General features: G+C 38.9%; 1 protein-coding gene and 1 long non-coding RNA gene across 7 annotated transcripts in view; one reads left to right on the top strand and one right to left on the bottom strand.

Annotated features, from left to right (window-relative positions):
• Positions 1-324: 324 nt before the first annotated feature.
• Positions 325-25240, bottom strand: LOC130174719 (uncharacterized). Its single transcript, XR_008828622.1, has 3 exons — positions 25050-25240; positions 7061-7153; positions 325-4180 (listed from the first exon to the last, which is right to left on the bottom strand). It is a non-coding gene; the product is annotated as an uncharacterized LOC130174719 (long non-coding RNA).
• kazna (kazrin, periplakin interacting protein a) overlaps positions 2864-25566 on the top strand; it is a 176159-nt gene continuing 153456 nt past the window's right edge. For 2 of the 6 annotated variants that reach the window (XM_056384871.1, XM_056384869.1), the window contains exon 1: positions 2866-4155. In XM_056384871.1, the coding sequence (XP_056240846.1) occupies positions 4080-4155 (76 nt within the window). In that variant the 5' untranslated portion in view covers positions 2866-4079. Of the gene's footprint in view, positions 4156-10386; positions 10794-25566 lie in introns of those variants that run through there. The other 4 variants (XM_056384870.1, XM_056384872.1, XM_056384876.1 and 1 more) reach the window with 4 other exon arrangements.

The raw sequence follows: 25566 nt of genomic DNA, 5'->3' as shown, positions 1-25566 counted from the left end.
GCAGTTTATGCCTGACTACAAGGTACTAAAATGTCCAGGTGGTGGCACACTTGCCTTACTTTACCCTCTGGAGCATTGGATTCAGTGAAGAGGGTTTTGTTTTTTGTTTTTTTTTAAATACCACTGCATCCCACATTCTGTTTGAACAATCCATTTACATTCACATACGTTTTTATGCTTTAAAAAACCCCAAAAAACAGCCAGTATAACACTTGAAATCTGGATGTATGTGAAGGTATCCAGAGCCACCAGCCTGTGACCTGTTTTCTTGGAAAGTGGTGAAGAAATATGTAGAGTATCTGCTCAACGTCAACATTTATGTCATCATTTTTAAAAGATTTATTTAGTATAAGTCCAAAACTCAAAGGGTGCAATGCCTCTAAAGCTACACATTGTATCTCATTTGTTTAACCTGTACATAGGAAGTGTTTTTTTGTAAACAAAGTTATATTTACATTCAGTTACTGCATGTGCTTTGTGTGTAACAAACATGTTAAAACGTGTAAATCAGAGGAGGTCTGAGTGCGAAACCATTGAAACAGACCCACTGATATAAACATTGTGCTGTAGCTATGAGTAGTGAAAATATCCACAGGGTATCTTTAAATATCGTGCTTGAGTGGGAGCACTTGTATAGTACAGCATAGAAATGAATATTTTTACCAACATAAGACATCTTTGAATGGCAGAAGCTTTGATAGGCCAATTCACCCCCATTTAAATAAAACATGGCTGTTGACTTTAATCTTCCTCAAAATTAATCCTTACCCACAGAAAGGCAACAGCTTCTCCTGCCTGTAGAGACCAGGTCCAAGTGCTGGCCTGTGTCAGCACGCTCTCTCAATCAAACAATAACAGACAAAAAGTAATCTCTGCCTGAGTATAATTGATCATCAACATGCAGCACAGTGGGCATGAATTTAATTGGAATTTTGGCAGTTATGCAGAATCTTTTATTTGATGCAGGCAAATAACATAAGGGTCCAGGGGAAAGATCTTTTTTTTTTTTTTGATTCTTCAGTATTACCAGAAACAGTAGCTGTGCCGTACATCAGTCTGTGACTGACAAATCACTGTAATTCTCCCCATCCCCTTGTGTCATAGCTATAGCCAACACTAATAAAATGCAGATGCACACGACTCGGCAACAGCAGGTGAAGCAAGCTTGTTCAGTCTGCTCTGCTGTTACGTAAAGGCTTGTGGGTTTGTTCTCCCTCTGGTGAAGCTTATATTTTCACCGCTCAGAGGCTTTTAGTGCTTTTTGTGACAAATCAACACAAGTGGTTTGGAGCTTTATTTTCTCTTAGACGTGTGTGAAAGGCTCCAGCAAACTGCAATTCTGCTCAAACTGAACACACAAGGTTTTGAGAGCATGTTGCAACATGTTTTGTAGTTGAACTGAGGAAAACCAGAAGCTGTCAGATACTGTATTCCCTTACGACTAGTTGCAGGTGTGTATAAAGGCTTTTAACACACCCTGATGCCCTTTAAGTAATTATGAATATCAAAAAAAAAAAAGAAGTCTAATTACAGTCTCTGGGAATAAGGGATAAACATTCAGGTGCTTTAAGCAGCAGCAGTGCCTGGCAGTTGATTTTTAGTATGGAGTTGTGCCAGTGAACCTAGAGAGAGAAACCACAGCCCTAAGGTACAAGATCTCCCAGAGCTCACAAGCTCAGCAATAACTTCAAACTGCAAGGCTGCATTTGTATGCTCAACACAGCTGAGGATCTTAGCCCAGGGCCATGTTGAATTCTCAAAGGAAGTTATGATGAGAGGAGAGGACACACGATCAGAGATGATCGAAAACAAAAACATCAATCCCAGAAGTCTGAGGAGAAACCTTTGATCTTCTCATTCGTTTCTTCATCTTTATTGAAAGTTTGATAAACAATATTAATACTGAACTATAACCAGTAACATAGCGTGAGACATATTTCTTCCCCTCGGTGAGCTGCAGGGTCTGTCCTGTTTTGTCGAAAAGAGAAAACAGGTACAGGACAAACTCTACCAGGCACAAAGACTGGTAGAGTTTGAATGATGTATTGTGTCACCTGGAGGTGAGGTTAAGTTTCCATGTGCAGGTGAACAGTGCATGATGATGATGATGACAGGGATCTGTGAAGACAGAGAGGTGTCACACCACACACTGCTTCTTCTGGCTGATGTGACATCGATGTTCTTTTAGTAGCAAAATGAACTCTTTACTGAACCGAACGTCAATTTTAAATGCATGTTGTGTTGGGTTTTTTTTTTTTTGGTGTAGTCAGAAACAGTTTGGGGCAGATGTCCCCCGAAAAGCAGACGCCTAGAAGTCTCAATAGAAGTTCTCTAGTTAAAGAAAATTCAAATATTTGAATATTGAAGGCTTGGAGACCTTGTATAACAGCTAATTTGCTTCCTCCAATAACTTATGTAAGACTGAGTTCAAAGCAAAGACTAATTCTGGCATTATAAAGGTAACTAACCCTCTCCAAGCAGCATTCTGTGGGAACAATATTACCAACAGGATATAGGGATAAAGTAGTTTTTACAATTCTCTTCTTCCCTTTCTGCATGCTGTTCATGTGGAACCAGAACAGACATGGTAATGAGGACATTAATAAAGGATGCAGATCCATTTTTAATGATCCACTGGCCCCTTTAGTTTGAAACTGGTTTTTGTGTCCGTGGTTGAGTTTTTTTCTTCACAATTCCTGTTTTGCTTTGAGGGGGATTCACGAATGTGCTATTTTTTGTCTGCACAAGCACAAAGTGCTGCATACAACCTGCATACACCTGACTGTTTTGTGTGTGAGTGAGAGACAGAGAGATGCAGGATCAGACTTCCCCGTCTATATTTGGAAAACAATCCTCATGTAGGAGAGTAAGGAGGAGAGAGAGAGAGAGAGAGAGAGAGAGAGAGAGAGAGAGAGAATAAATAAGAAATAAGTTAAACTTTATAATCCTGAAGGAAATTTAGGTTGGATTTAGGAATCAAACACAGTGGGTCACAGAGAAGAGGAGAAAAGGGAGAAAACGTAATGGCTGAGGTGAATGACGCATAAAAATGTAACTGCACAGACAGAATGACAGGTGAGAGACCTGTATTCAATTGAGCAGGGAAAAATCCCAATCCATCCTTACCTGCAACTGCTCAACAATGTCATGATTGCTTCTATTAATTTTCAGTTCGTCTCTATGTTCTATATGGCGCTCGTGTTTAGGAGGAACTGTGAGTTCTTTTTTTGTTTTCTATGTGTGACTTCCAAGCTTCCATCTAAAATGTATGAAAGTGAATGAACAGACCTCGGGCCGCACCAGAGCACGCTGGTATGTGTTTGCAGCATATATTCAACAGCACCCTGACAGACAGATGTTATCATCCTTACACTCTTGTGCGTCTTGTCAATTTCACAACATCTATGTCTGTCAAATTACCACAGATGAGTGGGATTGGATTAAAAAGAGAGAGATAAAAGAGAATGGGGAAACCACAGCCCTCAACTACAAGCAGCAGCAGCAGCAGCAGCAGCAGCAGCAGTATAATGTTAAAAGTGGCTATACACACACTTTCACACATGCACACACAGTCATCTCTATTCTCACTTTTGTCAGGGGAGAGAGTCTGTCTTCTCTCTGCAGCAGGCTTCTTCTCCTCATCCCTCTCTCTCTCTCTCTCCCACTCTCTCTCTTGCTTTGTTCATGCTGTGTTTGCTGTGCTCTCTGTCTGAAGCAGCGCCACACTGGAGCACTAATGAGCAGGCTGTGAGCAACCCAACACAGATCTCCCATCAGCTGAGGAGCAGCAACAACTCTGACGGCATCTGAGGCAACGACAACGGAGGACTGATCTGCAGTCAGCGGGGGAAGCAGCTGCAAAAAAAAAAAAAAAAAAAAAAGCAAATGACAGCCCTGGGAAAGGCGTAGGAGAGGTCGTGAGGTGGCTTCAAAGGCAAATTAGCAGTCAGCTGAAAGAGTGAGAGGAGAGGATTGCTCCAGTGTAACAGCCGACCTTCTCCACGCTCGGAGGCTGACCCTCAGTTCACTTTCTCTTTCTGAAGACGAAGGACCTTTTCCCCTCCCAGAGGAGCTCAGCCATGGAGGAGATGCTCACCTGCAGCCGGAGCCCCTTCTCTCAGGTGTTTGGTCGTCAGGGTCAGCTCATGCAAGCCAGTGAGTGTAAACGTCATCATAAAGTCTGCAAAATATCCAAAATGACAAAGTTTGACTTGCCTTGTTTGATTCTGATTGAGTTTAACTTGATTGCATGCAGTGTTTGAAGAATTGGTTCACCCACTGTTATTTTGTATTTAGTGCTAGACACAGATATGGAGCAGACATCATAGAGTCTATTTAAAGAAATAAATGACAGAAATTTAAATCCTGCTACACTGTTGTGCAAAATTAAGGCGTTTAGGGAGGCAACAGTTGAAAATCTGTGTCCCACTTTCAACGACAACCAGGAGGAAATAATATGTTTTCCTTTTAGAGTCGCGTCTTGTGCAATTTATCATTGAGTTCTCTCAGTGTTTTAATCATGTTTCTCTTTTTTTCCATTATAAGGTACATTAATGTATTTGGTAACATTTCTAATGCATTTTGTGTCTACTCCATGAGAAGACACAGTTCATATTTTAGACCACTTCATGTAGCATGCTTTTTATGAGTTACACATCAATATTAAATCATTTGTAGTGTAATGCAGTTTAACACAACAATGTGTTCATGTTGATAGTGTGATGAGTGTAATAAATACCTATGTGATGTTGGATTTCTTTTGAGATCAGTGTGTCACCTTTCTTCTTTATTAAACAGGAATGCATATTGATCTTATTCACTAATTCACGTTAAGTCTGACAAGTAACTCTGCACCAATTGCTGCACCAACCTTATAAATTAATTTTTGTAGATTTCATCTTGGCAAATATGTCTGAGGCTGCTGAGTGAATTAGCAATGAAAAATAGATGACGTTTGCTTATAATTATGCTTATGCACTTTATGGGAATTTTTAATCAACATTTGAAGAGATTCTGTGCAGTACAAGTGCGAGACATCCAGAGCCCCCATTCAGACTCTGCTTATGTGGGTGCATTCATTATATGCATTATTTGTATGGGAAGTGTTTGCTTGTGCTTTGAGTCGATGTGGCTACTGTTTTTGTCAAAATCAAATCTCACAGGATGACAAAATCAGCAAGAGGTGGTCGGTTACAAGGTGTCACATAAAGCCTAAAACAGGAAATGGCACCCTTTGGCCACAGCTGACCTGATGTGAAACGTAGTGAGTTGTGATTTCTCACAGGATGTCTGCAGGTTAAGGCGATTGTATATACTGTATATACTTGTATCTGCTGGGCAAGCTCACCACTCTGGTACAGAAATGGATTTGGATTGTTTTTTTTTTCCTTGAAGACCTTGAGGTTTTTTTTTCTAGTGAGTTGAGCTGCACCTTGTCTGATTTTATTCTCTCATTCATCAATAAAACCGGTTTGCTCCTGGACTACTGTTTTTGCAATAGAAAAAAATGGCCTCTCTCCACAATGGAAATGTTGACATTTCTTTCAATGACATGTTGTATGGCAGAAACTTGCTGCTGCTGCTGTTGGTTTGTTTGTTGGAAAGCTTAGTTGTAATGAGAATGGCTTAAACTGGAGGATAGGTTTCCAGATCTGAACAACTGAAATGATTATTCACTTAGCTTCTCATCCACGCAGTGTGGAGAACGCAGCAGGCAGTGTAACAACAGGGAAAATCAACGGAAAAGGCAAGACTGGTTAAATGTTTGGAAGCACGTCAAGCTTTCTTTGAGCTATTTGCCTTTGGACTACGACGCATACTGAAAAGCTGTTCGCACTGAACGTTCAGTCTTTGTCGCACATTTATTTTACATATGCCCGAGGGGTATTATTGTATTCCTTCTCTGTTGCTTTCCCCCCCCATTCAAACTAAACTTTAAAACAACTTGATATCAAGCTGTGGTGCTCATTTACAGTAACTCCCCTCCAACGTCTGCGTATCAGTCGCAGCATAGGTGAGAGCGCTGGGTTGGTGAAACCAAAATGCCACTCTCTGGTTGTGAAAAATGACATTATCATTGCATGTGCTGTGGTGAATTACAGTCAGTCTTGCTCTCCCCAAGTTATCTATGCTCTTTGAAGCTTGTGCTGCATGTCTGCGATTTCGGGATGTGCAAGAGAGGGGAGGGGGGAGGGGAGGGGGGAGGAGGGGGGGGCAAGAAAGTGAGCAAGCTGCAAATTGTGTGAATAAGAGATGGCTGTTTTTCTCTATTTTTAGCAACAACCTTACATACTGTTACACAGCAGCTGGGAGACTAATCCACAGTAGTGCTGGCTCGCAATATCTGAACAGTAATTACAGGGGGATTTTTTTTTTTTTTGTTATCTTTGGCTGTCACCCATCATTGGATCAGAAGTCCCTCAGCTATATGCAAAGGCCTGCCTGAATTGCAGAGAGAGAGAAAATCCATTACATGAGTGTTGCACTTGCCCAAAGACTTGAATATTAACAACCTTCTGGTGGTAGCCTGACAGAATAAACACTTGACAGAATTTTTTTTCTTCTTCTCATGAATCACATTCACGTGGCAGTGCCAGGTGCATAATCCTGCTACAATTCTCCCACTCCCCACTGGTGGTGAGATTTGCTCTGTGTTCAGTGTTGTGATGTGTTGTCAGAAATTCCTCAGCGGCAAATGCTCCCGTTTGTCAAGGGGGTGTGAGGACTTATTTTCCTGGCTTTGAAATAGTTAAAGTATTTGGGGAAAGTTAATGTCTTATGTCTATGACTTTTCGAGGTTAGTCTACTTTAGGTAGCATTATTCCTCTTGCTATCAAATGCACTTTCACATTTTTTTGTCCCTGTAATAGTGATAAAAATATCCTGTTCCTCATGACGATCAATTCCCAGCGCAGCAGTGTCTGTTTAAAAGGTTAATAAGCAAGAGTTTACTGCTCAGTAGCAGAACATTATTTGGAACATGTCTGTAGGCTGATGATGGGATTGTGGATCAACAGTGTCACTTCACCAGGACCTGAGATTTCTTGCTTTCAAAACTCACCCCCTGGTTGTTGCTCTCTTTGGACAAAAGTGTCCTGTTTTCTCACGTCTGGCAGTTTCTTGGACCAGATTCCAGATATCAAACCCAGTCAGTCTGAAAAATAAATATGCATGTAAAATGATTAATGTATGAACAACACTAATTTTGACCTTTCTTTCCTTCTCTTTGCTGTGCATTTCTTTCTTTCCTACTTTCTTTTTTGGTGAGGTGGATTTTGTTGTGTTTAATGCTGCAGTGATACACTGAAGTAAATTGCTTTCCTCTAATGTGGTGAAATACACACAACATTGTCATGTTATTCCTGCTTACAGATAATTTTCTATATCCATATAAACAACAGAACAAGTGACAAATGAGAGTAAAAACTCCTTTAAATGGCCTCATCAAATATGGATTATATGAATTATTATGATATAAAATTATATGATAAAAGATACATTATATGTATCTGTGAATATCAGGTATCTGTCTTGTAATAATGAAGGATTGATTGTTGCTGATGATAATAGTAATTATTATAATTTAATGCCTTTTTATTAAGGCTGTATTTCCAACAAACCCACGTGAGATTATCACTTTCAGAAACAATGTAAATACTGAAGGAGAGTATATGTTTTTTTCAAAGTTGGGAAGAGGATTTCCTTTCTTCCCTATCACTTTACCCTTGAGTATCCTCTTAATACTCAATAAACCGTTGGTAAATCCCTGAGGTGAACGTGATCTGAAATTTTAATATGTGACCACTGCAGGTGTAGAACATATTTTGGTCTGCTTTGAAGTGATTAATTCTACTCCTTCTACCACTTATGTTGTGGTTCCAGCACAGTCACAGATTTCTCGCACCTCCTTACCCGGTGGGCTTTCCTGCAGTAAGAGATTAGCTTCATGCTCCTAGTGTTGCTAATCATGTAGAAGGAGTCACGTTGCAGGAGGTTTAGTCAGCGTGTGATCTGAGTAAGGTAACATCATATTTTCAAATGCAGAGTCATGGATTTGGGCTATTTTCACAATTCTTATTTATTTATTTTTTAATTATTAGAGTTTGCTCTAAAGGTAAATTTGATCGATGAAAATGAAATGCTATACTAACTGTGATCTGGGCACTGACGCTATCATTAACAATCTATCTTCTGCTATTGAAATAAAACCATGGAACCTAAATGAAGAAACACAGCCACTGGAGAGACATTATCACTCAGCCATATGTCATATTAGGGAAAAGTGTTTCACCTTTTTATATACAGTCTGTGATTAACACTAACAATTAGCAATAACCAAATTTGTGCTGCAGTTACTTACTTATTTGCGGCTGACCTTGTAAAGCTGGAGACTATTTCATATTTACTACTTTCTATATTATATTCAGTATTATGTATCTTTATTAATATTTCATCTTTATAAAGTTTGTGTGTTAACATCATACCAAGTGCAGAGTCTACAAAGAGCATGGGTAATGTTGGACTCAGAGGATTACACTTTCCTTGTGCTCACAAACACTCAGCCAGTTAGTAAGGATATGGTGTTTTGACAGTGGCATCTCTGCAGTATTTTGGCTTATTGCAGCATAACTCAGATAATATTATTGAGACTGTAACCGCAGTATGATTCTGTGTTGGGAGCTATTTTCACTTCAGTGGTTCTCCAGTTTGGAGTTGGGTTTAACAGTCATTTTATGCCAAACATATATAACAAAAGCACGGGTCTATGTCCACAGGAATAGAGAGAAATAATAATGTAGCCTATATGTATGGTCTGATGTACTGGATGTCTAGACCTGTTATTGACAGGTCAATCTTAGGTGAATGCAGGTCATCCGTCTGCACCAGTGGGTCTGCACTTTCCTCACATGAGTGAGAAACCATGATATTGCCATCTGTGAAGCTAAATCCCTCACGGCATCAGAATCGCGTGTAAAATAGGAATCTTACCACTGTGTTCACCCAGACATCCATACAAAAGACCTAGGAACGGGACAAATAATTATTTTTTAGAATTGTATGTAAGTAGATGATGGGTGTCTGAAACTCTTCAAATGATTCCTCAGTGGCAGCAACACACTTCAAGTGTCAAGTTGTTCTGGGAATCATTTTGATAGCAAACATCCTGCTTCCAAGTTTATTATTAAAAACTTTGCGCAGAGGAAAACTGCTGTCAGGCAGTCAATGGAGTTTAAGTGGCGGACCATGGGACACCTGGTACACTCTAAAAAATTTACAATGCCCTACCCTTTGTCTGTTAGCACATTCTGTCACACATAGGGGTTCTTCTTCTGAATATAGATTTCATATTTTTTAAAATTGTTGTGGCATTTTTCCTGTCATTCTTCTCAGTAGTCCGTACTAACAAGAGATAAAGAAGAAAAACTTGAATCTACAATGCAATGGCAAAAATGAAAAGAATGAAAAATATATTTAATAGTGCCAAGATGTGACACTGCAGAATGTGTGGAAATATTGTGCTATAGTAAAGCCTTTATGCATTCAAGGACATTACAGCTGTAATATTTCACTTTTTCCTGCTTGCGGCCCCTCTCAATACCATCTACTCTGATGTGTGCATACATTTTAAACAGCAAATGAATAGGCATGAATGCACCATATGCACTGCATCTGGAGTATTTGAATGTGGGAGGTTACAGCTTTTGATGACTGTATATTCATTGCCATCATTATTGCAGATTTTTAGGTCAATCGTCAATGGTACTACTGTGGTATTAGCTGATGCATATATTTTTCAAGTACATCAAATACAGTCATTCAAACGTTTTTTTTTTATTGTCAATATTCAGCTTGCTTCCTCAGTTCTTTCAATACCCGCTATTAACAATTAGAGTGTTATGTTAATTTACTTTTCATCTGAGTGCAGTAAATCTAATTGGCTATCTTTGTGCCTGAGTTGTGTCAGAGTAAATTATTCCAGCCTGATGAATGTGTAAAAGCAATACAGTATTGTATGGCATTGCAATACAAAGCAACTGAATAATGGCTACTTTGCATGATTACGCAGAAAGTTCTTATTAAAAAGGATGTGGGCAGACAACAAAGATTACTGAAAGGTTTGGTCCTACTTGATGGTTAAAGACCTCACTGAGGACAGTTAGCCTACTTTTAGGAACTACTTTCTTTAGAAGAAATAGTCCTTATAAAATATATTTACAGCGTTTCCTGTTGATCATCTAGACTAGAATAACACGAATGCTATTTCTGGAAAAAGGTGTTGCTGTTGAATTTAAAAATTGAAAGTCTGTTTTGTGATGCAGTTTGTTTTTAGTTTTGTAAGTACTACAAAGGCCTGTGGTCTAAATAAGGCTACAGTTACCACCACTGTAACAGGATGGCGGAAGAACGTCTCAGAGGAAGATATCTCTGTGAGGGCGGAAAAAACAAAACTACCTTTACTGCTTCTTATAAATTGCATTTCGGGTGTGCGAAAACACACAGCAAGTAAAGAAAGAGGGGACTACAAGTATAAACGGGGCAGGTGGTGAAAGCAGAGATTTTGAGGACAACGCGGGGGATGAATATGGGGGAAAATGGGTTTAAGTTAGATGCTAACTAGCCCTGCTAGCACCAGGAATCAATTGACCTGCGTCTGCTCTGGATGTTGAGCACCTGTTTTCGAGCTGAGTTTGGCTGCCTAAAGAATTAACTGACGAGCCAAGATGAGCCAGGTCTTCATGGGAGCTACACTCAGTGGCCTGGAGTTTAGTTTTCAGCAGAGAGGAAACTCGAAGGTAAGACAACCTGCTCTTCTAAGATGTGTTGATACTATGATGCATCAGTTTGTGGAGCTCAGTGATCAACATTTTTGCTAATTGCTAAGCGAATGAGTGCCACTTAGCTTAATTTAGGTTTGATGGTGATCAATCTAGATGGATAATACGACATAATATTATGATTTATCACCAACACCAGCAGACATATGGTGAGTTCTTCACAAGTGTGAATCAAAGGCTTTGATTTTCAGCTGCAGCTGATTTGATTTTATTGATTAAATCGTGTATTGATGCAAACAGGTTCTTTTCACTGCCTGCAACCCTCTGTTTTTGTATTAGACATCAGATATTTATGCTCTTGGTGGCAAACAACATGTATTGAGGTTTTGGGGTCTCTGCTGTATTCTGTGGTTGATGGATAATGCAGAGATGGAGATGATGAGCTGGAGTTTGTATGTTTGTTATCATTATATGTGTGTGAAAGTAGACTTCAATTTATGTGGCTGGAAAATGTAATGATTCCCATTGTAGGATGAGACACTAGTTATTTGTGTTTCTATCTATATATTTAAAATTAGTTGGAATTCACTGACCCACTGATTTTTTATTGTATTGCTTTTTGAAGTATGGACTTAAGTTAAGCAGGCCCACATCTATAAAGAAAGAGAGTGTGTAGCAATATTATTATGAATCCACAGGGCATTACACTGAATTATGTATCAAGTACACAGATACACTTACAAAAAGGGGCTGAGAGAAAACTAGGGTGTTTTGTGAAAGATTTTGCATAGTTTAATCATTGTAATTAATGTAATTTAAGCAATGATTGCAGGCAGGTCATTGTTCGTCCAGTTTTTGAGGCTCACTTAAAATTTTGGCTGTTAAGTAAGACTGTGACATTTTCTGCATTGCATATGAGCTGTTGAAGCGACTGAATGAATGTGTTGTTGCTGCAGTACACTTTACTTACATATTGCCATTGCTATGACTACACAGGTGATGGCAACAGATTTGAACATGAACGGTGCACACAGAAACTCACTGCAGCATAGTGACTCGACCTTTGTTTGCATAGGTGTGCAGTTGGTGTACAAACTACCAGTCACCATGCTCAATAGTTGTTTGATTATCATATCAGTTGGCAGCTACACAGGCTGGATGTTAGCCAATAGCCAGGCATCAGCAGCATTCAAGTACTACCTCTCCTTCTCAGCCATTGACTGTGACCCATTAAACATAGTTTTTGTATTTCATCTGCTTTGTTTTGCTTTATATATTCCTCCATGCCAGAGACATGCAGCCAGAGCCAGAGGCATATTGTTTTGGGGTTGTAGTCCATCTGTCTGTACGTATGTCCGTCCCGCTCTCGTGGACCTGATATCTCAGTAACGCCTCGACGGAACTTCTTCAAATTTGGCACAAATGTCCAATAGGACTCAAGGATGAACTTACCAAGTGGCAATCTATGGTTTCAACTGACAAGAACATAGCTATGGGTCTCTTTTACACCTAGGAGACGTTTTGCACAGGTGTAACTTATAACAAGGGATGTATGAATGGACTACATGAATTGTATTAATTTCACCTGTGAGTTCCTATTATGGGGTGTCAAAATGGCTGCCCTGACAAATAATCTCTTTAAATCTTACAGAATTCTGACAAACTGCCCACCCTACATGGCAGGTGTAATATAATTTAATGCTGCAACTAATGATTATTTCCATAATTTATTGATCAGCTGATTATTTTCTTGATTAATTAATTGTTAGGTCTATGTCAGAAAACGTCTATTTAATTAAATACAATGTTTAGACATGGAAAAACAGCAAATTTTCACATTTAAGAACTTAAAACAAAAAGTAACTTTAACAGTAAATCAATTGTCAAAATAGTTGCTGATCAATATTCTGTCATTAATTAATCATTGTAACTCTACAGTGTTTAAGGGAATAGAATAGAATAGAATGGAATCTAAAACTTCTATCTACTCCTGAAAAAGTAAAAATCTGGCATAGACGAAGACGTAAAGACGAAGAATGCACTGGGGAGTTTTTTTTACATCAGATTGTGTATACCGGCGTGCTTACAATACAATTATGGAATCAGATTAAAACTTAACAAAGTGTCAGTTTGAATCTATTTGAGTGATCATTGAGAGACATGCTGTATTTTAGGGACAAACAGTTTCCCTTCTGGGTTTTCTGCAAGGCAACTGTAATCCTCACTAATCATCGAAAGTTGATTATGTTTGCAGTTGCGATTGTTTCACAGCTTGTTTCATATTCTTTGGTATTCAGAAGACACGTGTTTTCTTGTCCCTGATGTTTTTTCCTGTTGGTTGCATTTATCTGCAGCGGCAGGTGGATGATGCGTCACCAGCAGCATGTGATTCGTCTGCCAATCACATCAATCCTAGTCTCTAATCCTTCACTTTCCTGCTTCTAAATCCTCACTTCAGGCGCCTGTGCTCTCCCATCTAGACAATTCATCGCCGCCAAGCTTTCCTCTCTGAGATGAGAGATCATTGATGAGTGATAAAAGCTTAGAGTTTAATCCCAAACACATACAGGATTATAGGACAAGTGTTTCATGTTTGAAGTAAAGCAATAGCGCCTGCTGTGACTGAGTTCGCTTGTGGTAACAATTATTGAAGGACATATCCAAACTAGGGATGGACAGTGGTAGAAATTTCCTCATTCGATCGTCGGGAAAATTAACGATCAATTATCGATTCATTTTTTATATTATAAAATGCCTATGGCAAAAATACCAACGAAAGCAGAGCTTGAGGCTCTGAGCCAAACCTCTTCACAAATAACAAGCCAAAGCTACGGCGCTTATACACGCCATTGCGATGTTTACAGTGAGCTTCGTTATTTTTCAGCTCGAAATGTTCCCACACCAAACTTTGCCTTGCTCTCTTCATGTTTACCTGCTGGCAGCTGAAAATTCATTTTTCTCTGTTGAAATTTTAAATTGTGCCCCGGCGGGTTGCTGACACATAGTGAAATTCATTGCATTGCTTCAAGACACACAACACAACCTCGTTGAGACACACGTTGGATTGATCAGATTCCACGTGATCTACAAAATTCTTAACGATGAGTTATCAATCATTGATTAATCGTGCCCATCCCTAATCCAAAAACACTAAATAGTTGTCAAATAAATTTTAATAATAATAACTGCTAATAGAATAGTCAATAACCATGGATGGATTAGCCATGGATCGGGTGTGTCAGGCACTAGCCCGGTATGGCCGATGCAAAACACCTTCAAAGACACAAAATGACCACAAACTATACAGCTGTGTGACATGTGGTCATTCTTTGTCTCTGTCAGGGTGGGGGTCGTGGAGGAGTTGCATGTCTGCTAGGGGTGTAACGATAACGTTGTCTGCAGAAAGGGCAGATCGGTCCTTTTTCTTTTTGCCTTTTTTCTGATAGTGAGAGAGAAGGGAAGGGCCACAGGTTGTTAGCGCTACGCCTTTATGTTACGCTCTCTACCAGGAGCCAGTTGCATAAATCTGTGTGTTCATTCATGACTAAAACTATGTACGCACAAACCAGAAATATACATGTGCATTCTTTTCAGGGCAAGGAACATAGAAGAAAGACAAGAAAGTATTTCACTGATTGAAAAAAAACTGAGGCAAAAACGTCAACCAGTTTACATTAAACTTAAAGTCCAACTTCATTTATTGGGACTAGAGAGAGGCTCCAGGCAGGCCCTAAAACTGTGATTAGTAAATATTACAATAGTATGAAACAGTTTACAGAATGCCTCACAATAAATAATAAGGATATTAAACAATGCTAGAGGAAAAGTTGAGTACACAAACACAACTATTTCCATTTATGAATTGTAAATTTGTTATTGCAAACTTGTAATGATGATAATGAATGAAGCTCTGTGAAGTTGGTTATTTCATTTTATGTTTAATTATGTGTCTCTGCTTATTTTGTTTCACTTTACTGTCACTAACTTGGATCGCGTTGGAAAACTTTGTGTACAAATGGTCAAAGGAATACGTGAGGTGACAGATTCTGTGTTTATAAATTACAATTTATGTGCGGGAAAAGGTTTTTTTATGCATCTGTCCCTGAGTGACCTACCATGGCACCCCAGCAAGGTATCGCTTTGCCAATCTGGCAATATAAGGAAAGGTGGGCTCACTGTAGCTGTATGACTTAAATTGCTACTGTGTCGTGGACTGACCATCAGAACACAAAGCATTATGCATGTGACGTACATGGTTAAAGCTAGATCGTATTCACAATGCAAACCGAGCCACCACGGCACAAATACGTGTACCGTTACATGCTGTCATAATCCAGCCATGTCTATAGGTGACTTTTTGTTGGGAACTTCATAGTGCTTTCCGTCTTAGATACTTTTGTTGTGTAAAATATTTACAACAATTTCAGCTAGTAAAACAAAGAATTCTCTGAGATTTCAAAAAAAGCTAATTAATTTATAATGCACAGTGTTTTGAGACAGTAACATTGTCTTTTGTCTTTGTTTACCCACTCAACTTAGACACTGTCACAAGAAATCACATTAACAGATAATATTAGCTGCACCACCTCACCCTTCATGGTACCAGCCCCAAAAGCAGATTGATTTAATTGAATTAAACTGCATCACAAATTGAAAAGACTGCACTCAGAAATTAAATGTTAAAATGTTTAACTCACCACAGTAGATAAAGAAACAACCATAATGCAGCCTTTGGCTTATATCAGCGTTTTTGGAAATTAATACTGAAACCCCAATGGAGGCCAGTGACTGAAAGCTTTTTCCTCCTGCTGTGCATCCAATAAGCATAACATCCAATATTTTGTTGAAGAGAAAGTCCCTCAATGTCACATACAGTGCCCTAGAAACTCCAACATTTACTTTAACTTGACAAAAAGAATGGGAGAGAAAGGAAGTCCTTTGATGTCAGCATCAATAACCTAATAAACATAAGAGAAGAAACCTCTGGGCAACCACTAACCAGGAAACATAACGCCTCACTGAGTGTACAGAAAGGCTAATGAAAGAACAAAGACCAAAATCTAATTTTTCTTTTCTCAAATATATATTGCTATATATTATGGATGGTGAAATTATGATTATAATCATCAAATGTTAAGCATTAATTAAAAGCTGAATACTCTGCCTAATTGAATATTATTTATCATGGGTCAGTTGCAGGTTTTAGGACAAAGAGATAATAAAAATGATGTACTGTATCATCTAACCAAGGTTAGAGGAGTATGTTTCACTCTGCGGATGTGTGTAGAGGCTTAAATCTCACCTTCCACTGTAATTATCAGAGGCCCTGCTGCCTAAGGGAGTAATCTCACTCTAGCTGAGGTGTTAGGATGGCACAGCACAGCAGGATACAAAACCACACAGAGCTGTTAGACTGAGTTGACCCCAAAGCTTGGAACTGTTGGCTCAACTGCAAATTCTGTGGAAATATCCACAAGAAACCAAACTTAACATGTTAGACTTGTCTCTAATGGACATATAGAAAATTTAAAAAGGTCAGTTCATTAAAATTATGTATTTAAAAAAAAAAAAAAAATCCTCTCACTTACTATCTAGTCAGGTAGATATTTTTTTGTTATATGTCATGTTTATGAGATTTCTCTCTGAGACTTCTGCAGTCACCCCAATGTAATGGAGATGAATAGAATTTCATTGCTGGTGCTCACAGTTTTGAAAAATTACATTTAAAATATTAAACTGGAACGTGACACTTTGAGTAATGCACAAACCTCGCTGTGAATAGTTTTCATTAGAACTGTTTTCTACTGAAGAATCACTCGGATACACTGACACGAGCAATATTGTTTTCCTTTTGAAATTTGTAATAATAAAATGAATTCAACAGTAAATTATTATTTTTATTATAATATATAGAAATGTTGCACATGAATTTTTCTGTTGATTGACTACTGTGTTTGTGTGTGTTGTCAGGTCCCCTTTAGGTTGTTTTAGGTTTCAGTGTTTTTTTAGTTTTTTTAAAAATAGTACATAATTATATCAATGTATTTCATGTATAAGCGATGCTGCCACTAAACTACAGTTCAGACTTTTATTTGTCACATGCTGAGGTACGTGGTCTGTGTGATCTAACCATAGTCTAATTGTCCTATCGTTACCCTGTGGAATTGCAGAAACCGGATTAATTGACGTGTTCTGTCTGGATCTGCTCCGCTCCAAGCTCAGCTCCAATACACAACAATCAGCTGATTTGAATGTGTGTGTGTGTAGAGTTGTAGTGGTTACGTTTCGTTGGCAATATTGATGAACCCTTTGAAATTTCAGCTGCATGTAGGGGAAACATTGGACTAATCAATTAATGGAGCAATTGTTGCAGCTCTAGAGTAACAATAATTTGCATTAGATAGACAAAGATATGTTTGAGGTAATTTAGAAACAGTGTCGTCATTATATCATGTGTCCACAGAGAAACTGACAAGTTGGAAAAAATGGAGAAAAATGCTTTCCTAGTCATCACTACTATTCTTCTAGGCCCTGTTCACACCTGGCATTAAAATGCACATCCATATGCATTGTGGATGTGCGTGGTGACTTGCAATTTGGTCGCATTTCCCTGCTTTGTATACAAATGCACAAGTTTTTAGCCAGTCCAACAGACAAGTCCGTTGTCAAAGTGTTTGTGAGACAGAGAGAGAGTGACTCACACAGAGGGGCTGAGTGAATCATTGCTTTGTGCACAGCTCTAAGATGAAATAATATTCTAACCATATGAAATAGTAAAACATTTTTGGTTCATTATGAAACTGTGTTGGGACTAATTAGACTTTGACAGAGGACGTCAGTGGAGTACGCGGTCCCTCAATGCGGCCCAGGATCACTATCCTCACTCCACACTTCTTACACCGCTCAGAGCAGACAGGAGGAGAGGATAAAAAAAGACTAAAAAAGACAACAGAGAGACTAGCATTATGCTCCACATAAAGAAAATTGTGTTCGTTCATATTAGAACTGCATATATAAAAATGGACCTATTGTTATTATGTTTTTTTTTTCCTGTCCCCAGCCACGTGATGAATAGTGAAATTGACTCTTATCCCCCAGGATTCCTGAAAAATTGTCAGCCTCTAGCCTGAATGCGATCTGAGTAATTGGACCTCAAATGCGTCCCCCATGAGTCTTGGGTGCATTCACACCTGAACTTAGAGCTGTCCACTTGTAATCGGATCACTCGAGATGGATCTTAATGATCATGTCTTTTGAAGTAACTATGCAAAAAATAAAAATATAACACGGCAGTTTAATGAGCATTTCCTCGAGCTGTTAGTGCTCTGAAACAATTTAAATCTCATTTAATTACACACAGGTTCACAGAAGCTGTGTCATTAAATGGAAGTTCCCTGATGAAACGGAACATTCAGTCTTAACTTAAACACTAAACCCTGACAGAGGACTGTCATTACACATGTAATCCCTCTTGTTTATGTTTTGGCAGCAGCTTCCAGCCCCCACAGCCAAATCAGCAGGGATGACAGTGAAAGGAAATGGTCTTGTCAAGTGTGATTCATGCCCCCCCCCTCCTGGTGCCAGTATGCAGACTTTGCAAGTGTAGTTCGAAAAGCTGCGGTACAGCAGATATGTCTATTCATGTTACAGATGCCATGCTTCCTGTTCACAGCATCTTTTTCACTGACCAACACCTCTGCCACTAAAACACTTCCAAGAATGGTAAAATTTTAGACATGCAGAGGGAAAGAGAGGAGCGGTTGTCTGAGGAAGTTGTTTATCTAAGATTATTAAGGCCAGTTTCTCTAGTCAGACTCACATTTCCTGTGCTTTCATTTGCCATAATGTTTTCACTAATGCACTCAGCATTAGCCATTAGCTGTTCATCCGTGAGTTCAGAGAAAGTGCCTAATCCTGTTAGAGAGCATTCGAAATCATTTCACAGCTAAAGCATTTTTGTCTTTAAAATTCACACGGCGTTGCAGAGAAAATAAGACTGCCGCTCTCAAAAATCCTGCCTCGTGGCCGTGACATGTTCGTGGATGCTTAGAAGTTCAACTTTGAACTGAAGTCGGAGGTGTTTATCCTGGGATGCACATTTTAATCACCATAGTTGGGCAGATTCAACAAACAAATGAAGCACTGTTTTTACACCAAACACAGACAAAGATTCATCAGCCTCTAGATACTTGGCCTAGATTCAAACTTTGACAGTATTTACAAAGACAGTTCTTATAGTTCAGAGATGCGCTGAGAACAGCACACTCTCAGACCACCCAGTGTCTATGAAAAGACTCCACATAGTGTTCTGAAAGCACAAAAGCCAGACAGTGTTGAGTTGACATAACAGTTTAATCTCATCTAGACTTTGGCAGACTGGCCTTCTATTGAATCCTTCCTGTTTGTGCAGAGCTTTGTGTTGGCTGTGACCAAAATCAAAATGAGCCAGAGACTACAAAGCATTAGGTACAAGGCTTTTCCTTTTAACTTAAGAGCCCTGAGTCTGTGTATGAGCCCCCAGTGTTTATGAGGCTACATTATTAGATGATAAAGTAAACGCACATAACAACATTAGTCCAATTATGGTGCAGCTGTTGTCCCGTTGTGCCCAGACATCAGATACTGTTTTTATTATTCTATTGTTCATGCTGGAATAGAGTCTGTAATCCATTCAACATTTGAGGACGCTTTTAAAACTGCAGCAGGAAAACAAGAATGAGGGCAGGGAGAAGAAGAGAGCTTCAGTCATGTAAAACTCAGCAGAAACACCAGCGAGGGGGGGCTGCATTTTCTGCTGGAGCGAGAAATAGGCAGATATGGTGAGCCAGTACCAGATTTTTTTCTATGACGGACACACACACACACACACACACACACAACAAGCAAACCATTTTTAAGTGCACCACTAACCACCTCCAGGAAACCACAACCCATTTCTGCGTCTCTCCCTTTATTCCACCCATTACAGCGGTAACAGATACGATTAGTGGAGTTTAATGAGCTCTGCAGAGATGAGAGTTCTGCTTGCTGCTCTCTGCTTCACAGCTACAGAACCCCCCGGGGTTCAGCTCCACCGAACGACTGATGTATGTTCCTCACTGTTTGCACCATCTCTGTCTCTTTATTGTCAGCATGTAAATCTTGTGCGGGGACTGTAGGTGGAAGCGTTTCTGTACACGCTTGTAAACACGTATAATGTGCGAGCATCTCTGCAGCCTGTTTATGGTTTGTCCGTGACCTGTGCTTTCTTCACGGATGTTAAATCGCTGCTGTGCTGTGTTCTTTATGCGTGCATGCAGGTTAGGGCTGCAAATATGACGACAGTTATTTCCTTTATAATTGATACATAATTACTAATTAATTTCTAATGAAATGACAGAGGAATCAGTTTGTCCCAAAAAATCTTCAACCATCAGCCAAAACCCAACCAAAAAGATTTACAATTATATAAAACAGAAAATCTGCAACTCCTCACCTTTTAGAAGCTGCCACTAGGAATATTTTGAATATTTGCTTGATATTAGCCCTAATATCAACTAACAATTATATCTAACAATTCTTACCATTACTTGTTAGTCTGCTGATTATTTTCTCTATTCATTTTTTTTTGTCTATGAAATGTTAAAAGAAAACTAGTGTTTAAGTCCCATTCTAATTTCCCAGAGCCCATTTTGACGAACTCTGATTTATGTTTAATTTATCCAACTTATCCAACAACTTTTTCGGTTTAGCTTTACAGATAAGAATACATTTGCTTTTTCAGCGCTGGAACGCTCTCCCTGCTTCACTCTGTAATTTCCATTTCTGTTTTTAAATCTAGACTTTAGACTTAACATTAACACAGCTTATTTTCTGTATGTAGAGTCCTAGAGAAAAATAACTGAAATGATGAATTAACAAAAAAGTTGTGTATTAAGTTCCTTTCACTCGACTAATCAACTAATCATTACTGTTCTACTTTATGTAGAGACTCAGGAAAGAATCAGGAAAGGAATGGGACAAACCTGAATAGTTGATTGTCATGTGGTCCGTGGTGTCATTTTAACTTCACTGAATGTGTCTGTAGGCGTGCTGTTGCTAAAATATGTAGCTATTACTTTAATTTCCTTCCATGTGCCCTTTTCCGTGTTTGCTGTGAAGGTATTTGGTTCATTTTGATTGGTCTGCCTTTTTAACTCCCATCTGCCTCGACTCTCCAAACCCAAACAGCCACTTCTGCAGACACTTCATCATCATCATCCTCTTCATCAGCAAACACATCAGGTGTGGAGCAGTAATAAGATCACTTAAGATGATATAATGTGCTGGAAGTATCCTTGGAAGCCAGTGAAGATTCCCTCATGAGACATAACTGTGCATGTAAACATCTCTTCCCTATCAGGCCATAAACTGTTTCATGCTGTATTTTCACACTAACAGACAGACTGAGACTTAGCATGAATTTAAAGCTTGCCATGCTTCTTTTCATGTTTTATGAGGTGAAACCCGGGATGTTTCTCAACCCAGTGATTTGAGTGATTTACATTCAATTCACAGTGTGATACTATTTTGGTTTTCAGGCCAATACTGTGGTGTCATTAGGGGGCAGTGTTGTATAGCACTTCTACCAAGCCACATCATTTACCCTGTGGACATGTTTGTGTAAGAAGTAAACTTTATGCTCTAAAATATTCTGATATTCATAAACCACGCTACTTAGAGCAGGACTGATGACTCTGATTTCAAAGTATCTCCCCTGACTCCGTATGTAGTGTCTGCTTATGAACTCTCTGTTTCACTCGGTTTTAAATGTCTTTCTCCTTTATTTATCCTGTGAAATGCTGTGTCAGAATTTCATTTTCTACATGAAAATATGTTCTTTTATACGTGTTAAAATCGATAAACCCACTCTACATATTTATCCCCTCAGTCCTATCCATCTGTTCGTCCTGCCTAAAATAACTTTATTATGATGATGTTAATGATGCTATTTATGATCTTGCACACACTTCTGTACAGAATATCATTAGTTTTACCTTCATAGTTCTTATATTCCATCTGCTCCACTTGGCAGAAGTGTAAGTCCAATTGGCTTAAACTGTCGCCCATTATGTGGCTGTTACATACTTATATATATATATACTTATATACTTACGATTATATATACTTATACATATGCAAGCCCTTTAAGGAAAATATGATTTTAGAAAAGCAACAGGCCACTACAGACTCTTTTTCTTCTTCTTTTTGTTAAATGTGTCTGTGGCAGAAAACAGAGAGCACGTTCTCCACGTCCACTCTGTGAATAAAAGTTTTATTTCACGCTGTTGTCAGTGTGTGACATTACTGTCCAGTCTCTTTAATGACTGCTGAGGGAGTTACTGTGACTTCAAGTTAATTTATGCAGCCATTCATCCCAAACATGTTTCAAAGCTCTTCACAGAGAAAAATTGCATCAGCTTAGATCTAACTAATTAATAATCAACCACAGGACAAATAGTAGTTGTTCATAATAACATCCTGGAGACATACGATAAGTTTTCATGGGTATTGTGAAGATTTTAATTCTGGTTCATTTAAAACCATAAAACACACAGTTCTTCTTCTCATATTGACGAATGTTAAGATGTTTTTCCACAAAACCCCTTTTACTATCTAATAAAATAAGCCAAAATACTCAAATACATCAGTGCAGTTATAAAAGAACTCAATCTTAAAAAAGATACAGTTTCAAATACCATAATTATGATTTAAATGGGAAAAGAATAACTGAACAAAAATAAGACTGTGGCCAATTATTCAATGTCAGTTTTGGGCACTTACAGTGATGCAAACACTTTTTGCTTGGCAGTGGATTCGGGTACACATCCCTAACGGTAAGCCTGTCTTATACAGTGCATCACTGAGCCTATTTATCACCACCACTAACTTCACACTGAGAGAGAAACTCACACAATCAAAAACTATCAAAGTCCAGCAGCACCTGTAAAATTGATGACAACTTCATGTCTTCTCTCTTTCATGTCATGAAAATGAAGGTTTCATAATAAGTGTTGTTTAAGCTTTGACACTTCATGACTGTCCTCCTCCATTCACCTTACAAGTAGGTTATGTAATGCCAGAGTCTTACTTGATGGAATACATTAGAATTAGAAATATATGATAATGTTATTCAGAATTTCGACTGAAATATACACAGCTTTATAACACAGGGATTAAAACGTTTACCCTTTTTCCAAAAGGGATTCTGGTTAATGCGCACTATTTCATGTGATGTGCAGTGTTAAGTAAAGTTTTTTTTCCATATTTCACACCAAAATGAAACCAAAAGGACCTTGGCTGAGTATGACCTTATTCTCTTCAGTGCATAGCAGGAAGTGTAAGTCTGACATCAGAAGTGCAGCCGAAATGGATTTTGGCTCATCGCATATTTCTCAACATTTCTCTAAGATTTCATGTGCACTGCGAACACTTCCCATGAAATAAGCCCCTTTTATCTCGAGTTTAGCCTGACTACTGCACCTTATGCTATTAGGTTTTCTGCATATATTCTTTCAAACATTTTTCATCGGTAGTGATCTTATTTCCCCAGGTACCCACAGTTCCCCCTCCTGAACAGATAAAGGCCTGATGGGTTCCTGCTGAGGCCTCCCCTCCTTATTTGTGGTGGCATGGATGACATGTAAGGCACTTTGAGATGTGCCTATGCTGACGAGACACCAATAGAAAGAAAAAGGAGAGATGACAGAAAGCGGGAAATAGACAGAGCCAGAATGAAAATTGTATTTCCTTTGCAGTCATTGTAACCTAATTACTACATGTTTATCTTTCTCTTTCCTACCTGTGCCTCTCTTTCATCAATTTTCAGATGATGGCACAGAATGCCAATCCCTGTAGTTTGCCATATGCATTATTATCCTTGGCAGCAAAGTCGCTGCATTATACTACACCAAAATGTTTGCTGTTATTGGCCTCTCCTGAAGGAATAGTTCAGGCCACCAAAGCACCTGCAATAATTATTGCTGCTTGGTCTGTTGTGGCAGAATGTAGGATGAGAGAGATGTCCCTGATAAAGTATCCGTTTAGATCCTGAATGGATTTTTATTTATACACATGAAGGAAACACCTTTTGAGAAACGCACTGATTGTTGGCTTCATTAAATTTGTTAATATAATGTGAAATGATGTGTGATGCCTCCAAACCATACTTCAACGGCTTAATGATCGCAGTATTGATGGCTGGGCAAGCGATGCTTGATATCCAGGGTAAAGGTTACTGTGTGTGTGTGTGTGTGTGTGTGTGTGTGAGAGAGACACCCAACATACTGCAGCAAAATATATATATTGATTCAGTGCCTGGCGTATGAAGCCGCTTTAATGATCAATAGCTATGAATTTTATTTTAGCAAGGACGTTTACACTACAGTGGCCGTTTGTCTAATCTGTTGTGTCAGTTTTGAAATGTCTTCATCATATGTGGAGCCTTTTGTAAATGAATAGATTATTTCTGTGATAACATAATCACACATTAAGTAATGTTTCAGTTTATGACATAAATTCAGTGGCCAATTAAACTGAACATTACGGCGTTCGTGAAGGATTTATTGCAGGGCTGTTGTATTGGAGTGTAGCTAATAAACAAGCAGCTCAGTGAGCAACCTCAACAATAAACACATTTGAATTAATTTCAGTTCATCACTCTGTGTTGATCAAAACTGAGCATTATTATGTTTGTAAAAGTAGAAATTATGGCAGAGCTGTTGCACTGGATTGCATTTTTATTCAAACACCCAGGCCTAATGTTTATCGCAATCTGTGAATTTACCACAAAGTGTTAAACATGCTTTTGGTCATTTACGAGTGATTAGAGCACAAAATAGTGCTCCACCAATCTCATGTGCTTGCTCTCCATACAACCAGAGCTAAATCTACATCCTGACATTGCTCTTGTATTCTGTGGTTGTGGTCTCAGATTATTTCCTGTACATCTCAAAGCTGTGCTGGCTCACAAATCTAAAACCTGTTCAGTTTTGCGTTTTCAGGATATGAGCTGGAAAATGATCACTAGTACCTGCATGTTCATTGTTTGCCCAGGAGAGGGCACTAAGAGTAAGCAGCTGAACTCACATCTGCCACAGCTCAAATGAAGTGAGTGAAGAGGCTCCACACAGAACTGCTACTGTGCGTCCGTGTGGTTTCCCTTTCAGTGAAAATAAACTTATATTGGAAAGAATGCCTTCAGATCAACCAGAGTTAAATACAAACTCAGTAATGGGAAAGAACTGATTCACTCACCTGCTGACTGTAGTCCATCCACTAATGTGTTAGGTGCTCAGCGAACCGAACTGGCCGGAGTGTCTGTGAATTCAGGAGACAACCTTCCCACTCACGTAATCAAACATTTGACGTCTGCTCCACTCTCACCTCGAGGGGACACAGTCTTCCTCTCCAGCCCCCTCGTTCCCCTCTTATCTCTGCCGCCTTCAGTGCCGACTTGTCAAATTTTCTACTGAAAGCTTGTTTGCTTGGAAATGTCAGCAACGGTGAAAGAATTTTTTGGTTATGTAACACATTAATCTATGCTCTTTTTTTTGCGTGGGCTTTTGTGTGTGAAAGAGGCTTTATATTTGCATCCTGAAAAGACCCTATCCAGATTCTTGGCCTGAAATCACCCTGCTCTATATGGATTTAGCAGGTTGCATTTCTTTATTTGGCGGAAATGTGTCAGTGCCTGATTCCAACAGTACACAAAAGATTTAATGGCTCAAAGTCTGTATCAGATGACCTCTGGACAGAAGGTCAATCCTTGATC

This window comes from Seriola aureovittata, chromosome 9 (assembly GCF_021018895.1).
Source record: "Seriola aureovittata isolate HTS-2021-v1 ecotype China chromosome 9, ASM2101889v1, whole genome shotgun sequence".
Lineage (NCBI taxonomy): Eukaryota > Metazoa > Chordata > Actinopteri > Carangiformes > Carangidae > Seriola > Seriola aureovittata.
Note: the sequence above shows the minus strand (reverse complement) of the source record. Positions and strands in the feature narration are given on the sequence as shown.